The sequence below is a fragment of the Phyllobates terribilis genome, unplaced genomic scaffold, assembly GCF_046119375.1.
Source record: "Phyllobates terribilis strain yellow unplaced genomic scaffold, ASM4611937v1 Scaffold_12__6_contigs__length_324123572, whole genome shotgun sequence".
Taxonomy (NCBI): Eukaryota; Metazoa; Chordata; class Amphibia; order Anura; family Dendrobatidae; genus Phyllobates; species Phyllobates terribilis.
In genome coordinates, this window is record NW_027362772.1 from 38,538,284 (window position 1) to 38,556,172 (window position 17,889).

The following is a 17,889-nucleotide window of genomic DNA, read 5'->3' on the forward strand; positions in this document are numbered from 1 at the left end:
TTTAATTAATCTTATTTTAAAAAAAAAGCTTTTCATACTATCCTCTCATACAATTCCCTGCAGGCGCAGCTCCATTTCTGAAGAGAGGCGCGCGTACATGCCAGCGTTTACCGGATAACGTTGTCACGTATGCTCCATTACCAGCACATCACAAAAGAAGTGGAGGGACTGCCTTGGAGCTGCACGGCTGTTCCGGTGAGCTCCAGGAAGGCTCCCTGCACTGAGGTGTGCACAGCTGATGGCGACGCACCAGAACGCTGTTTTAGTGTACCCTGGGGCCCCCCCTGGGACTGGGACCCCCTCTTTTCTTCTGCTCACTGGGCCCCATACAACAGTAAGGGCAGTAATGCCCTCATAGCAGCCCTGCTATCATAGCTACTACTACTCCTACATGTACTATATCACTACTACTGCATGTACAATACCACTACTACTATTACTACTGTACTACTACTGCATGTACTGTACCACTACTACTATAACTACTACTACTAATACATGTACAATGCTACTACTACTATTGCATGTACTATACTATTACATCTACTACTACATGTACTGTACTACTACTGCATGTACTATACCCTGCTACTATTACTACTACTATTACTACTTGTACTATACCCTACTACTATTACTACTACTACTAATGCATGTACTTTACTAATATTAATCCAACTTCTACTGTTATCACTGCATGCACTTTACTATTACAGCTGCTACTTCTACTACTACTTCTACAATTACTACTGATTGTGCTTTACTATTACAGCTACTACTATTACTACTACAACAACTTCTACCATTACTACTGCATGTACTTTACTATTACAGCTACTACTTTGACTACCACTACTACTGACTGTATTTTACTAATACTTCAACAACTTCTACCATTACTACTGCATGTACTTTACGTTTTTATGGTTATTCCCCATCGCGTCACACCCGGCATCCACCACGCACTCTCTCAATGAATTGGCGCGCGGTGGATGCTGGGTGTGACGCGATGGGGGATAACCCTGCACACAACCTGTCACTCACCATGGAACGCGGAAAAGGAGACCTCTGGCTGCAGCCGCAAATAGTTGTGACGTAAGCGGAAGCAAGAGCCGGCTGCAGCTGGGGGTCACGTGCTGCCTGTGCGCGGTCAGCGATAGCGCCGCGCACAGGCAGTATTGGAAACATGAGGTATTTACGAAATTCATTAGGGGCCCCGGGGGGATGCATTGGAGGGTTAATTTAAAGTAGTGGACAACCCCTTTAAACCCCGCTTTGGTGATTGGTCGCGCCCTGCCGGCCGCGATCAATCAGCGATATTGGTGCGCAATTTAAACCACGCTTCGCAGATTGGTCGCGCCAGGTCGGCCGCGACCAATCAGAGATATTGGCGCGGAGTTTAACCCCCAGTCACAGCGCGACGTAGTTCACTCACGTTTACTGAATATGTTCTGTCAGTCACAGTGTGATGTAGTACAGTCACGTTTACTGAACACGTTCTGTCAGTCACAGCGCGCTGAACAGATACTTCTTTACTGTACGCTATCACGATTTACGCTTCCTGTCTTCCAATGGGTCGTAAGCAAAAATACGCCAATGAGGATGACAGAATAAACTACATACATATTCTAGAATACCCGATGCATTAGAATCGGGCCACCATCTAGTCTATAATATAACTGGAGATGCGTCCCTCTGTCTAAAACCTTTATTGTCTGTGCAAGCACGACACGCCTGCGCAGTCTGGCTCCAGACAGAACGCATGGAGCCTTACAGGTAAGAGGAGTGTATGGCGCCAGAGATCGCGGTATGCGTAGACATTGAACGCATACCACGATCTCCGGCGCCATACTTACATACTTAACTGACCGAGAGGAGCGTTGCTGCGGCGCTTCTCTTCTTGCCGGAGACTGGGGCAGGAGTGTAGGCGTCAGAATCGGCGCAAGCGCATAGCGCTATCCGGTGCCATTTTACTGAAGACACATTTGCCGTGTGTCTTCAGCAAAATGGCGCTGGACAGCACGGTATGGGCACGCGCGTACTCCGGCGCCGCACTCTTCCCCTGGCCTCCGGCAGGACAGGACACAGCGCTGGAGCACAAGGAAGAAAGGGGAGTATATGTGTTTATTTTTTGTATGTCTGCATCGTGATAGAGATGAGGGGTGCCATACATACCTGGATTGGGGGGTGAGGGTACCATGCATACCAGGATTGGGAGGTGAGGGGACCATGCATACCAGGATTGGGGGGTGAGGGGTGCCATACATACCAGGATTGGGGGGAGTGGGCCCATGCATGCCAGGATTGGTGAGTGAGGGATACCATACATACTAGGATAGGGATGAGGGGGTACCATGCATACCAGGATTAGAGGGTGAGGGGACCATGCATACCAGGATTGGGGGGTGAGGGGATCATGCATACCAGGACTGGGGGGTGAGGGGTGCCATGCATACCAGGATTGGGGGTGAGGGGTACCATGCATACCAGGTTTTGGGAGGTGAGGGGGTACCACACATACTAGGATTGGGGGGTGAGTTGTGCCATGCATACCAGGATTGGGGGGAGAGGGGTACCATACGTACCATACATACCAGGATGAGGGATGTGGTGTCATGCATACCAGGATAGGGATGAGGGGTACCTTGCATATTAGGATAAGGGGTACCATACATACCAGGATAGGGATGAGGATACCATGTATACCAGGAGAGGGATGAGGGATGACATGCATACCAGGATAGGGATGAGGGGTGCCATGCATACCAGGATAGGGATGAGCGGTGCCATGCATACCAGGATAGGGATGAGGATACCATGTATACCGGGATGAGGGATGAGGGGCGCCATGCATACCCGGTTTGGGGATGAGTGGTACCATGTATACCAGGATAGGGATGAGGGGTGCCATGCATACAAGGATAGGGATGAGGGGTGCCATGCATACCAGGATAGGGATGAGGGGTACCATGTATACCAGGATAGGGATGAGGGGTGCCATGCATACCAGGATAGGGATGAGGGGTGCCATGCATACCAGGATAGGAATGAGGGCTACCAAGCATGCCAGGATAGGGATGAGGAGTGCCATGCATACCAGGGATAAGGCTGAGGGGCCATGCATACCAGGATTGGTAATGAGGGAGCCATGCATACCGGGATGAGGGATGAGGGGCACCATGCATACCAGTATTGGCGATGAGGGGTGCCATGCATACCAGGATTGGGATGAGGGAGCCATGCATACCAGGATTGGGGGTGAGGAGTGCCAAGCATACCAGGATCAGGGGCGAGGGATGCCATGCATACCAGGATTGGGGATAAGAGGTGCCATGCATACCAGTAATGTGGATGAGGGATGCCATGCATACCAGGATAGGGATGAGGGGTGCCATGCATACCAGGATAGGGATGAGGGATACCATGCATACCAGGATAGGGATGAGGGGTGCCGTGAAAACCAGGATAGGGATGAGGAGTGCCATGCATACCAGGATAGGATGGGGGCAGCACATAACAGGATGGGGGAACAGGATTGGGGAGCACAAATACCAGGATGGGGGCAGCACAAATACCAACGTGGGGGCAGCACAAATACCAGAATGGGGGCAGCACAAATACCAGAATGGGGGCAGCACAAATACCAGGATGGGGGCAGCACAAATACCAGGATGGGGGCACAGGATGGGGGCAGCACATAACAGGATGGGAGCAGCACATAGCAGGAGGGGTGCAGCACATAAAAGGAGAGGGGCAGCACATAATAGGAGGGGGGCAGCACATACATGCATAGGAGACCATATACCAATAAAAATGCTCGCCACCCGGGCATAGAACAGGTTCAATAGCTAGTAATATAGCTAGTAATATATACTGACATATGTCCTATATACTGTATGTAATATACGATATACACAGACATCAGATGTTATATACAGGATAATATGCAGCTGGTGTAAAATCTGATGTCTGTCTCACACTTTATCATAATCTAATCATATATTATCCTGTATGTGGTACACTCTGTGCACAGACATCAGGTGCATATACAGGATAATATGACTTATACTGTATATCCTATACTGTATATACAGACATCATATGTCATATAAGTCAGGTTATTCAGTGCTAGCGCTTTGCAGAGTCATTCTACAATGGTCAGATGCAGTAGATCTATACTTACATTTTTATAACTATATGTCCCCATATTTAAACATCTCATTTCATTAAAGGGGTTGTCCACTCCATAGGATAGGGCATCAAAGTATGATCGGCAGGGTCCCGCACGCGGCACCCCCGCCGATCAGCTGTTATCAGTGCCGGCGGTCGGAAGTCCTTACCTGCGGGGCTCGGCCGTCAAGTTGTAGTGGCCGCTGCGGGGTACTGCACATCCGCCTCCTATTCAATTGAATGGAAGGCGGATGTGGAGTTACAAGGGAAGGCCAAGCTTCACAGATAAGGACTTCTGTCCGGCGACCACCGCCATCATCAATAACAGCTGAATGGCGGGAGTGCTGCGTGCAGGACCCCGGCCGATCATACATTGATGCCCTATCCTATGGATAGGGCATTATTGTGAAAGTAGTTGACAACCCCTTTACTGCATAGGAAAGAAAAAAATCTGAGACTATTAAGTCAGTTAATGAAAAGTTTTACATTATCATAGATCTCTACTTAAACTGTCAATTAGAGATGAGCGGTGTTCGACTAGAACTGTTCGCCAATCTCAAATTCGAGCTGTTTTGGGTGGTGTTCGAGTTGTTCGACGAACCCGAACGATTTGCAAAAAATTCGGCTGTTCGAGGTTATGTTCGATAACTGTTCGTGCACCAAAAGCGTGTCCTGCATGTCTGGCGCTATTTAGAGCACCAATCATGCAGGGATTGTCTGCCACTCACTGTAATGCCACAGCCATGGTGGTTGTGGCATTACAGTGATTGCCCAAATCGATGGGAACAGTGCTCACAGTGAAACATGAAAAGCCGGCAATTCAGCAGCGGCATACACCGGTACCCGACAATTTAGAACCGAAAGAATAGAGCTTCACACATAGATTAGATAGATAGAAACATGTCAGTCACACATATAAGAAGCACAGTGACAGTGTTGCTTACTGTACTTGTCATTTAGTGTAAAGGATTTATCAAAAAAAATAATAGTGTTTTCATGCACCGTCTCTTTAAAAAAGCCGGCCGGCAATTCAGCATCTGTACCCGACAATTTAGAATAGAAGGAATAGAGAATCACACATAGATTAGATAGATAGAAACATGTCAGTTACATATATATGAAGTACAGTGACAGTGTTGCTTACTGTACTTGTCATTTAGTGTAAAGGATTTATTAAAAAATATAATAGTGTTTTCGTGCACCGTCTCTTTAAAAAAGCCGGCCGGCAATTCAGCAGAGGTACCCGACAATTTATAACAGACAGAATAGAGCTTCACACATAGATTAGATAGATAGAAACATGTCAGTCACATATATATGAAGTACTGTGACAGTGTTGCTTACTGTACTTGTCATTTACTGCAAAGGATTTATTAAAAAAAATAATAGTGTTTTCATGCACCGTCTCTTTAAAAAAGCCGGCCGGCAATTCAGCATCTGTACCCGACAATTTATAACAGACAGAATAGAGCTTCACACATAGATTAGATAGATAGAAACATGTCAGTCACATATATAATAAGTACAGTGACAGTGTTGGTTACTGTACTTGTCATTTAGTATTAAAATAAAGGATTTATTATTAAAAAAAATTGGCGTGGGGTTCCCCGTAATTTTAGTCTCTAGCGGAGGTTAAGCAGACAGCTGGGGCAGATGTTTGAAGCCTGGGAAGGGGGTAATACCCACGGAGCTTCCCAGGCTACTAATATCAGCCCCCAGCTGAATACCTAGCCTTTACTAGCTATTAAAATGGAGGACCCCCCCAAAAAAAATGACGTGGGGTCCCCCCTAATTTAATAGCTAGCAAAGGCTAGGCAGACAGCTGGGGGCTGATATTAATAGCCCAAGAAGGGAGCCATGAATATTGGCCCCCTCCCAGGCTAGAAACACCAGCCGTCAGCCGCCCCAGAAATGGCGCATCCATAGGATGCGCCAATTCTGGCACTTAGCCTCGCTCTTCCACGCTGCCCTGGTGCGGTGGCAGGGGGTAATAGGGTTGGGGTTGATGTCAGCTTATAATGCCAGCTGACATCAAGCCCAGGTTAGTAATGGAGAGGCGTCTATAAGACACCCCCATTACTAACCCCATAGTCAAAGATAAAAGAAAACACAAACACCCAGAATAAAGTCCTTTAATTGAAATAAAGACACATTCCTTTATTGTTCTAAATTAAACCATACTTACCGTCACGCCCATTCCAGCTGAAGCCAACGATCTCCTGCAATAAAAGAAAAATAATAAAGCAACCTCATCCTTACCTTTCCATGGTTCCCACGACAGCTTCAGCTCTGCTACATCGAGATAACAGGCTGTACCGCAGCAGAACGCTGCCATCCAGCCTGTCATCCCGCAGACACTGAGAAGCGCAGGCATGCTTGCGCTCTGCAGTGTCTGGCTGTGACGGCATCCAGATGAGCCGAGGTCATGTCCAATGAACTCGGCGCACCTCATGCACGTCACTGACAGCGTGGGAGAATTCTCCTGCACTCAGCGCTACAGCGTGAGAATTCTCCCATGCTGTCAGTGACGTGCATGAGGTCAGCTGAGTTCATTGGACATGAATGAGCTCACCTCATGCACGTCACTGACAGCGTGGGAGAATTCTCACGCTGTAGCGCTGAGTGCAGGAGAATTTTCCCACGCTGTCAGTGACGTGCATGAGGTGAGCTGAGATCATTGGACATGAATGAGCTCACCTCATGCACGTCACTGACAGCGTGGGAAAATTCTCCTGCACTCAGCGCTTCAGCGTGAGAATTTTCCCACGCTGTCAGTGACGTGCATGAGGTGAGCTCATTCATGTCCAATGAACTCAGCTGACCTCATGTACGTCACTGACAGCGTGGGAGAATTTTCACGCTGAAGTGCTGAGTGCAGGAGAATTCTCCCACGCTGTCAGTGACGTGCATGAGGTGCGCCGAGTTCATTGGATATGAGCTTGTCTCATCTTTATGCCGTCACAGCGAGACACTGAGGAGCGCAAGCATGCCTGCGCTTCTGAGTGTCCGCGGGATGACAGGCTGGATGGCAGCGTTCTGCTGCGGTCCAGCCTGTCATCTCGATGTAGCAGAGCTGAAGCTGTCGTGGGAACCATGGAAAGGTAAGGATGAGGTTGCTTAATTATTTTACTTTTATTGCAGAAGACATTGGCTTCAGCTGGAATGGGCGTGACGGTAAGAATGGTTTAATTTAGAACAATAAAGAATTGTGTGTTTATTTCAATTAAAGGACTTTATTCTGGGTGTTGTGTTTTTTTAAATACTTTACTAGAAATTCATGGTGGTCATGTCTAATATTGGCGTGACCCCATGAATTTCGGGCTTAGGGCCAGCTGATAATGCCAAGCTGGCCTTAACCCCTTTATTACCCAGTGAGCCACCGCACCAGGGCCCTGGATGAGTTGGGTACAGCGCCAGAAGATGGCGCTTCTATGAACGCGCCATTTTCTGGGGCGGCTGCGGACTGCAATTTGCAGCGGGTGGGGCCCAGAAAGCTTGGGCCTCCCCGCGCTGCGGATTCCAGCTCCCAGCTGCCTAGTTGTACCTGGCTGGGCACAAAAATAGGGCGAAGCTCCACGCATTTTTTTTTTAAATTATTTCATGAAATTCATGGAATAATTAAGAAAAAAAGGGCTTCCCTATATTGTTGTGTCCAACCAGGTACAAATAGGCAGCTGGTGGTTGGGGGCAGCCCATCCCTGCCTGCTGTACCTGGCTGGACACAAATATAGTGCGAAGCCCCACGTCAATGCAGACATGGAGGGAAAAGGATTCAACTCAGGCGGTATGAGACATACTGATCGAGAGGGCGAAACGGTGTGTGAGCCCTTGGCCACGCTGACAGTACACTGAGAAGGTATGAGACATACTGATCTAGAGGGCGAAACGGTGTGTGAGCCCTTGTCCACGCTGACATTACACTGAGGAGGTATGAAACATACTAATCGAGGGGACGGAACGGTGTGTGAACCCTTGGCCACGAATACAGTACAGTGAGGAGGTATGAGACATACTGATCGAGGAGCCGGAACGGTGTGTGAGCCCTTGGCCACGCCCACAGTACACTGAGGAGGTAAGACACATACTGATCGAGGAGGTGGAACGGTATGTGAGCCCTTGGCCACGCCCACAGTACACTGAGGAGGTATGAGACATACTGATCGAGGAGGCAGAATGGTGTGTGAGCCCTTGGCCACGCCCACAGTACACTGAGGAAGTATGAGACATACTGATCGAGAGAGCAGAACAGTATGTGAGCCCTTGGCCACACCCACAGAACACTGAGGAGGTATGAGACATACTGATCGAGGGGGCAGAACGGTGTGTGAGCCCTTGGCCACGCCTACAGTACACTGAGGAGGTATGAGACATACTGATCTAGAGGTCAAAACGGTGTGAGAGCCCTTGTCCACGCTGACAGTACACTGAGGAGGTATGAAACATACTAATCGAGGGGGTGGAACGGTGTGTGAGCCCTTGGCCACGCTGAGAGTACACTGAGGAGGTATGAGACATACTGATCTAGAGGGCAAAACGGTGTGTGAGCCCTTGGCCACGCTGACAGTACACTGGGGAGGTATGAGACATACTGATCGAGGAGGCGGAACGGTGTGTGAGCCCTTGGCCACGACTACAGTACACTGAGGAGGTATGAGACATACTGATCGAGGAGGCGGAACGGTGTGTGAGCCCTTGGCCACGCTGATAGTACACTGGGGAGGTATGAGACTTACTGACCGAGGAGGCGGAACGGTGTGTGAGCCCTTGGCCACGCCTACAGTACACTGAGGAGGTATGACACATACTGATCGAGGAGGCGGAACGGTGTGTGAGCCCTTGGCCACTCCTTCAGTACACTGAGGAGGTATGAGACATACTGATCGAGGAGGCAGAACGGTGTGTGAGCCCTTGGCCATGCCCACAGTACACTGAGGAGGTATGAGACATACTGATCAAGGAGGCAGAATGGTGTGTGAGCCATTGGCCATGACCACAGTACACTGAGGAGGTATGAGACATACTGACCGAGGGGGCGGAACGGTGTGTGAGACCTTGGCCACGCCTACAGTACACTGAGGAGGTATGAGACATACTGATCGAGGGGGCAGAACGATGTGTGAGCCCTTGGCCATGCCTACAGGACACTGATGAGGTATGAGACATACTGATCGAGGGGGCATAATGGTGTGTGAGCACTTGGCCACGCCTACAGTACACTAAGGAGGTATGAGACATACTGATCGAGGGGGCGGAACGGTGTTGAGCCCTTGGCCATGCTGACAGTACATTGAGGAGGTATGAGACATACTGATCGAGGAGGATGAACAGTGTGTGAGCCCTTGGCCACGCTGACAGTACCCTGAGAAGGTATGAGACATACTGATCAAGGGGGCGGAATGGAGTGTGAGCCCTTGGCCACACCGACAGTACACTGAGGAGGCGTGAGACATACTGATCTAGAGGGCGACACGGTGTGTGAGCCCTTGGCCACACCCACAGTCCCACAGTACACTGAGGTTGTATGAGACATACTGATCGAGGGGGCAGAATGGTGTGTGAGCCCGTGGCCACGCCTACAGTACACTTAGAAGGTATGAGACATATTGATTGAGGGGGCAGAACAGTGTGTGAGCCCTTGGCCATGCTGACAATACACTGAGAAGATATGAGACATACTGATCGAGGAGGCTGAACAGTGTGTGAGCCCTTGGCCACGCCTACAGTAGACTGAGGAGGTATGAGACATACTGATCGAGGAGGCAGAACTGTGTGTGAGCCCTTGGCCATGCCCACAGTACATTGAGGAGGTATGAAACATACTGATCAAGGGGGCATAATGGTGTTGAGCCCTTGGCCATGCTGACAGTACATTGAGGAGGTATGAGACATACTGATCGAGGAGGATGAACAGTGTGTGAGCCCTTGGCCACGCTGACTGTACACTGAGAAGGTATGAGACATACTGATCAAGGGGGCGGAATGGAGTGTGAGCCCTTGGCCACACCGACAGTACACTGAGGAGGCATGAGACATACTGATCTAGAGGGCGACACGGTGTGTGAGCCCTTGGCCACACCCACAGTCCCACAGTACACTGAGGTTGTATGAGACATACTGATCGAGGGGGCGGAATGGTGTGTGAGCCCTTGTCCACGCCTACAGTACACTTAGAAGGTATGAGACATATTGATTGAGGGGGCAGAACAGTGTGTGAGCCCTTGGCCATGCTGACAATACACTGAGGAGATATGAGACATACTGATCGAGGAGGCTGAACAGTGTGTGAGCCCTTGGCCACGCCTACAGTAGACTGAGGAGGTATGAGACATACTGATCGAGGGTGGCGGAACGGACTGTGAGCCCTTTGCCACGCCGACAGTACACTGAGGAGGTATGAGACATACTGATCGAGGGGGCATAATGGTGTGTGAGCACTTGGCCACGCCTACAGTACACTAAGGAGGTATGAGACATACTGATCGAGGGGGCATAATGTTGTGTGAGCACTTGGCCATGCCTACAGTACACTAAGGAGGTATGAGACATACTGATCGAGGAGGCGGAACGGTGTTGAGCCCTTGGCCATGCTGACAGTACATTGAGGAGGTATGAGACATACTGATCGAGGAGGATGAACAGTGTGTGAGCCCTTGGCCACGCTGACAGTACACTGAGGAGGTATGAGACATACTGATCAAGGGGGCGGAATGGAGTGTGAGCCCTTGGCCACACCGACAGTACACTGAGGAGGCATGAGACATACTGATCTAGAGGGCGACACGGTGTGTGAGCCCTTGGCCACACCCACAGTCCCACAGCACACTGAGGTTGTATGAGACATACTGATCGAGGGGGCGGAATGGTGTGTGAGCCCTTGGCCACGCCTACAGTACACTTAGAAGGTATGAGACATATTGATTGAGGGGGCAGAACGGTGTGTGAGCCCTTGGCCATGCTGACAACACACTGAGGAGATATGAGACATACTGATCGAGGAGGCTGAACAGTGTGTGAGCCCTTGGCCACGCCTACAGTACACTGAGGAGGTATGAGACATACTGATCGAGGGTGGCGGAACGGAGTGTGAGCCCTTGGCCACGCCGACAGTACACTGAGGAGGTATGAGACATACTGATCGAGGGGGCGGAACGGTGTGTGAGCCCTTGGCCACGCCCACAATACACTAAGGAGGTATGAGACATACTGATCAAGGGGGCGGAACGGTGTGTGAGCCCTTGGCCACACTGACAGTACACTGAGGAGTTATGAGACATACTGATCTAAAGGGCGAAACGGTGTGTGAACCCTTTGCCACGCCCACAGTGCACTGAGGAGGTATGAGACATACTGATCGAGGGGGCGGAACAGTGTGTGAGCCCTTGGCCACACCCACAGTACACTGAGGAGGTATGAGACATACTGATCGAGGGGGCGGAACAGTGTGTGAGCCCTTGGCCACGCCCACAGTACACTGAGGAGGTATGACACATACTAATCGAGGGGGCGGAACGGTGTGTGAGCCCTTGGCCACACCCACAGTACACTGAGGAGGTATGCGACATACTGATCGAGAGGGCATAACGGTGTGTGAGCCCTTGGCCACGCCCAAAGTACACTGAGGAGGTATGACACATACTAATCGAGGGGGCGGAACGGTGTGTGAGCCCTTGGCCACACCCACAGTACACTGAGGAGGTATGCGACATACTGATCGAGGGGGCATAATGGTGTGTGAGCACTTGGCCACGCCTACAGTACACTAAGGAGGTATGAGACATACTGATCGAGGGGGCATAATGGTGTGTGAGCACTTGGCCATGCCTACAGTACACTAAGGAGGTATGAGACATACTGATCGAGGAGGCGGAACGGTGTTGAGCCCTTGGCCATGCTGACAGTACATTGAGGAGGTATGAGACATACTGATCGAGGAGGATGAACAGTGTGTGAGCCCTTGGCCACGCTGACAGTACACTGAGGAGGTATGAGACATACTGATCAAGGGGGCGGAATGGAGTGTGAGCCCTTGGCCACACCGACAGTACACTGAGGAGGCATGAGACATACTGATCTAGAGGGCGACACGGTGTGTGAGCCCTTGGCCACACCCACAGTCCCACAGTACACTGAGGTTGTATGAGACATACTGATCGAGGGGGCGGAATGGTGTGTGAGCCCTTGGCCACGCCTACAGTACACTTAGAAGGTATGAGACATATTGATTGAGGGGGCAGAACGGTGTGTGAGCCCTTGGCCATGCTGACAACACACTGAGGAGATATGAGACATACTGATCGAGGAGGCTGAACAGTGTGTGAGCCCTTGGCCACGCCTACAGTACACTGAGGAGGTATGAGACATACTGATCGAGGGTGGCGGAACGGAGTGTGAGCCCTTGGCCACGCCGACAGTACACTGAGGAGGTATGAGACATACTGATCGAGGGGGCGGAACGGTGTGTGAGCCCTTGGCCACGCCCACAATACACTAAGAAGGTATGAGACATACTGATCAAGGGGGCGGAACGGTCTGTGAACCCTTGGCCACACTGACAGTACACTGAGGAGTTATGAGACATACTGATCTAGAGGGCGAAACGGTGTGTGAACCCTTTGCCACGCCCACAGTGCACTGAGGAGGTATGAGACATACTGTTCGAGGGGGCGGAACGGTGTGTGAGCCCTTGGCCACAGCGACAGTACACTGAGGAGGTATGAGACATACTGATCGAGGGGGCGGAACGGTGTGTGAGCCCTTGGCCACGCCTACAGTACACTGAGGAGGTATGAGACATACTGATCGATGGGGCGGAACGGTATATGAGCCCTTGGCCATGCCTACAGTACACTGAGGAGGTATGAGACATACTGATCGAGGGGGCGGAACGGTGTGTGAGCACTTGGCCATGCTGACAGTACACTGAGGAGGTATGAGACATAAATATCTAGAGGGCGGAACGATGTGTGAGCCCTTGGCCTCGCTGACAGTACACTGAGGAGGTATGACACATAATGATCGAGGGGGCAGAACGGTGTGTGAGCCCTTGGCCATGACGACAGTACACTAAGGAGGTATGAGACATACTGATCGAGAAGGCGGAATGGTGTGTGAGCCCTTGGCCATGCCGACAGTACACTGAGGAGCTTTGACACATGCTGATTGAGGGGGGCGGAATGGTATGTGAGCCCTTGGCCACGCTGACAGTACACTGAGGAGGTATGAGACATACTGATCGAGGAGGCGGAACAGTGTGTGAGCCCTTGGCCACACCCACAGTACACTGAGGAGGTATGAGACATACTGATCGAGGGGGCGGAACAGTGTGTGAGCCCTTGGCCACGCCCACAGTACACTGAGGAGGTATGACACATACTAATCGAGGGGGCGGAACGGTGTGTGAGCCCTTGGCCACACCCACAGTACACTGAGGAGGAATGCGACATACTGATCGAGAGGGCATAATGGTGTGTGAGCCCTTGGCCACGCCCACAGTACACTGAGGAGGTATGACACATACTAATCGAGGGGGCGGAACGGTGTGTGAGCCCTTGGCCACACCCACAGTACACTGAGGAGGTATGCAACATGCTGATCGAGAGGGCGTAACGGTGTGTGAGCCCTTGGCCAGGCCCACAGTACACTGAGGAGGCCTCATTTGCATATGAAATTTAAAAAAAAGTGAAATCTACGTACACCACAGGTCGGATGTTCTTTATATGGGACTACGTCCTTCTATTACTGTTTGAATAGTTTAAATTGAGTTTTGAGGATGAGAGACCTTCTTTAATTATAGTTCATTTAAAATGGCCAAATATGAATGAGGGTTCCTAGGAACAAAGGGAACCTGTCACCAGTTTTATACCTTATATACCCTTTCCATCACCTTTAAATGCATGTAAGCAGGTTTCCTACAGCCCCTTTATGCCCTCCTAGATGCCTCTGCACACCTACAGAAAAGTGTTTTAATACATCTCCAGCGTTGTTGGGCTATGTTCACACTAGGTGTTTTTTCAGCGTTTTTTTTCTGCAGCACAAATTTAATCTCTTGACAGGAAGGTTTGTGCAGGATTTTGCTTGTTTTTTTTTTTGCTGCAAATTTGCTGCGTTTTTTCACTGTTCTTTTGTCTCCTTATGCATATACATAAAGTTCAGTGAAAAAAAAAAATCTCATTCTATTTCATCAGGTTTTGGCACAAAAAAAAAGCTGCAAAACCTGATGCCTGCATTTTTTGGTGCATTTTTTCAGTATTTTTTTAATTACCCATTACTTCCAATGGGAGAAAAAAACGCAAAATGCTGAAAAAATGCTGAAAGAAGTGACATGCTCTATTGTGCAAAAAAAAACATTCAAAGCACAAAATACTGGTGAAACAAAAACCAATGTGTGTGCCATCCCAATCCCAATAACACACCAGTTTTCGTTATTTATGAAGCAGCCATAGTTAAATATGATACTGATGAGCCGTGACTCATGGGCCACCGTTGTGTGCTTGCCCCCCAAGGCTACAATTTGCCAGCCAGCCCCTGGATCAGCCATACATTTATGAATAGATATTCAGTAATCCATTTCTTGCACTTACCTGTCACTCTCACATTGGATTTAGGATTATAATTGTAGCTATTTGTGGTAACAACAGCTTCCAGTCTGAATTGATAAGATGAACTGTAATTTTTCATAATATCATTAATAATAAAGGAACAGTCTCCTGTGTTGACATCTCCAGTGAAAAAAATTAGACTTGATGGGTTTTTAGTGGAAGCCACTTGTCTACTTGGGCTTCCCCTGTTCCAAATACATTCGGCTATAGATACATCTCTGGGTTTGGTAAATTTACATGGAATAAAAGCACAGAGTCCAACTTGTGCCGTCACTTCAGGTGGTGTACTTATGGTATATCCTTGAGCTTTACAGCCAATATCTGCAGAGACAAAAGTGATATGTGATCAATTATCTACAATACTAGAGAAGGTGGAGCAATTGTTCCCTTTGCAAAATCTGTACGCACAACTATTACACTCGTTGCACTTTGGTGAATCGTCCTGAATTTTTTTGGGAGAAAATCTGCCATGCTCTGTTTCCAAAAACAGGCAAAATTTAATAAATTCTTGGCCTAAAGTGGTCAGAAGTGGTCAAAGGACGGACTTGTATGTCTCTATTGTGTCAACAGAGATGTTGGTAAGCATGGTTCACAGATGTCAACCATATCAGTTATCTGCAAGCCCTTGTACCTCCTATAATAAACTGGACCCTCTTATAGGGTGTAAACATATGAGTTATTGCTTATGTTCATGTTCGAATTGCCAGAGCCGCTACTATATGGGGTACTAAGCTAAAGTTTACCTATCTTGCCATCGATCACCCACAAAAAGGTTCCTGCTTTCTTCCTAACAAAGCCAAGAGTAAAGCCCGGTTCCTCTTCTCTAACCATAGCCTGTGAAGCAGTGGCGTAGTATGAGAAGGTGGGATCCACAGGGGCTTTTGCCCCGAGCACCAAATATGCTGGGGCTATGAATTGATTAATGGATAGGCTAAAAAATAGGGATGTCAAAAGTGATAGTATTATAGCTAAGGATAGGGTTAGAATAATAACATTGTTACATAAAAAAGGAAAAAAAATACAATAATACAGGATCTTATTTTTACCAACCACAAAATTAGCTAGAATAGCAAATAGATAACATTAGTGTGTCTCCGAAAATTCAAAAACCTAGAAAAGGACACATCAAATACATGATTGGATAGTAAAATATCAAAATTTATTGAGTCATAAAATTAAAACCAGGATAAGGGGAAAAGGGGAGTCTGAATAGGGGGAAGAGGGGGCATACACAGGGGGTATATGAGTGGATAGCAATTGTAAATGGTAAAAGAGCTCAAATGTCCACATAACAATTATAACTACAAAAGGGAAAAAAATCACTGGTATATATATGTGCTAATTACAGATCACCACAATTATAAGTAGGAGCCAAAAATAAAGTGCACAGTGCCATGGGAATAATAATAACACCCCTAACTGAATACTCAGGGGATCTGTATACAACAAGATGTACTCCTGGTGGATGTGTAGGATGTAGGTAATGGTGGAACAAACATGAGCTCACAATTCAATAGATTCAATAAATCTAAACGGTCATACAGTATGACCGTTTAGATTTATTGAATCAGTTGAATATATATGCGTACGCCCTTTCTGAGGAAGCAAGACACGCGAAACGTACGTTAGAGGGCTATGTCTGGTGACTATAGTGTGGACTTTCTCACATGTGTGCATATATATTTATCTGCTTTACCAAGAAGCACTTGCGGTTGCCTTAGAATATATTTATACTTACATTTGCATTTTTGTTTACCAAATTAAAATACCTCGGCAAAATGTTCAAGTGGTCTTCTTCTGCATAGCGGAGTTACAATCTCCAGTAATATACGTGCTTTTTCTCTACTGATGTCATATTTATATTGGTTTATTTATATTTACCTATATATATTAAGGGGGCATGTGTGTGTGCATTTATGTCTCTCTGCATATAAGTGAACATATTTATATGGTATTTAATCTGAATTTATTCTACGCATGTGACACACATAGGTTTTGTATACTAGCTGTTTTCATTCTGCAGTATATCTTTTTTACCTGTTTTTATAATTAATTTGTATACAAATAAAGATTAACTATTTAAATAAGTGTTTGCATGGAAGTATTCTTTGTAGGTTCAGTAGATTCAATACTAACCCCCTGAGCACCACACCTCGCATCCGACGCGCGTTTCGCCAATGTTTTGTCAATTCTTGACCAGAAGTACATCTTGTTGTATACAGATCCCCTGAATATTCAATTAGGGCTGTTATTATTATTCCCATGGCACTGTGCACTTTATTTTTGGCTCCTACTTATAATTGTGGTGATCTGTAATTAGCACATATATATACCAGTGATTTTCTTCCCTGTTGTGGCTATAATTGTTAAGTGGACATTTGAGCTCTTTTACCATTTACTATTGCTATCCACTCATATACCGCCTGTGTATGCCCCCTTTTCGGACTCCCCTTTTCCCCTTTTCCCCTTATCCTGGTTTTAATTTTATAAATTTTGATATTTTACTATCCAATCATGTATTTGATGTGTTATGATCTTATTTTTTAAAAGTTATTATACATTTCATATCTGATATTTGCAAAAAGCATAAAAAAAAACTATATAGTCAAAGTACAAACAAGAATTCTATCCGTATTTTCCTTAAATTACAATACAAGTGTTAGGGGAATAAGGGGTTCAACACTAGAGCGGTAGAAGGGACTCTAATGGTTCAGGGATTACGGGGTGTAAATACTTGTAAATGTAAATGTAAAGCGTATAAATCTATCCACAAGGACATGTCAAGTATGTCAGCTTAGCTGCAGTACTAGACACAACCACATCTGTATAGGTGGCACTGTGTAAATGTGCAGGGTCCTCTTGAGTCCAGTAATAATTGCCCTTTGTTCTATTGATAATTGGAGGTTATGGTAGAAAAGTAGCAAGGATTCTTGGCAGGAATAATAAAACTTAAAATACATTTTAGTAACCTGCAGATGTGTTTGTTTTTTTTCTTCCTTTTGCTACGTTATGTAAATGCAAATGTTCTCTCTCCACATTTGCTAAATGGGCAGGCTCTTTCATGTGTGCTGTGGTTAGATATCTTTCCCTGCTGACTGCCTCCATTCTTTGATGGAGAAGC

The 17,889-nt window shown here is 47.6% G+C and overlaps 1 protein-coding gene across 2 annotated transcripts in view; it reads right to left on the reverse strand.

Annotated features, from left to right (window-relative positions):
- Nucleotides 1–17,889, reverse strand: part of LOC141172004 (sialic acid-binding Ig-like lectin 13) — a 146,722-nt gene that overhangs the window by 114,161 nt on the left and 14,672 nt on the right. For both annotated transcript variants that reach the window (XM_073655767.1, XM_073655766.1), the window contains one exon: nt 14,751–15,089. In XM_073655767.1, the coding sequence (XP_073511868.1) occupies nt 14,751–14,847 (97 nt within the window). In that variant the 5' untranslated portion in view covers nt 14,848–15,089. The remainder of the gene's footprint in view (nt 1–14,750; nt 15,090–17,889) is intronic.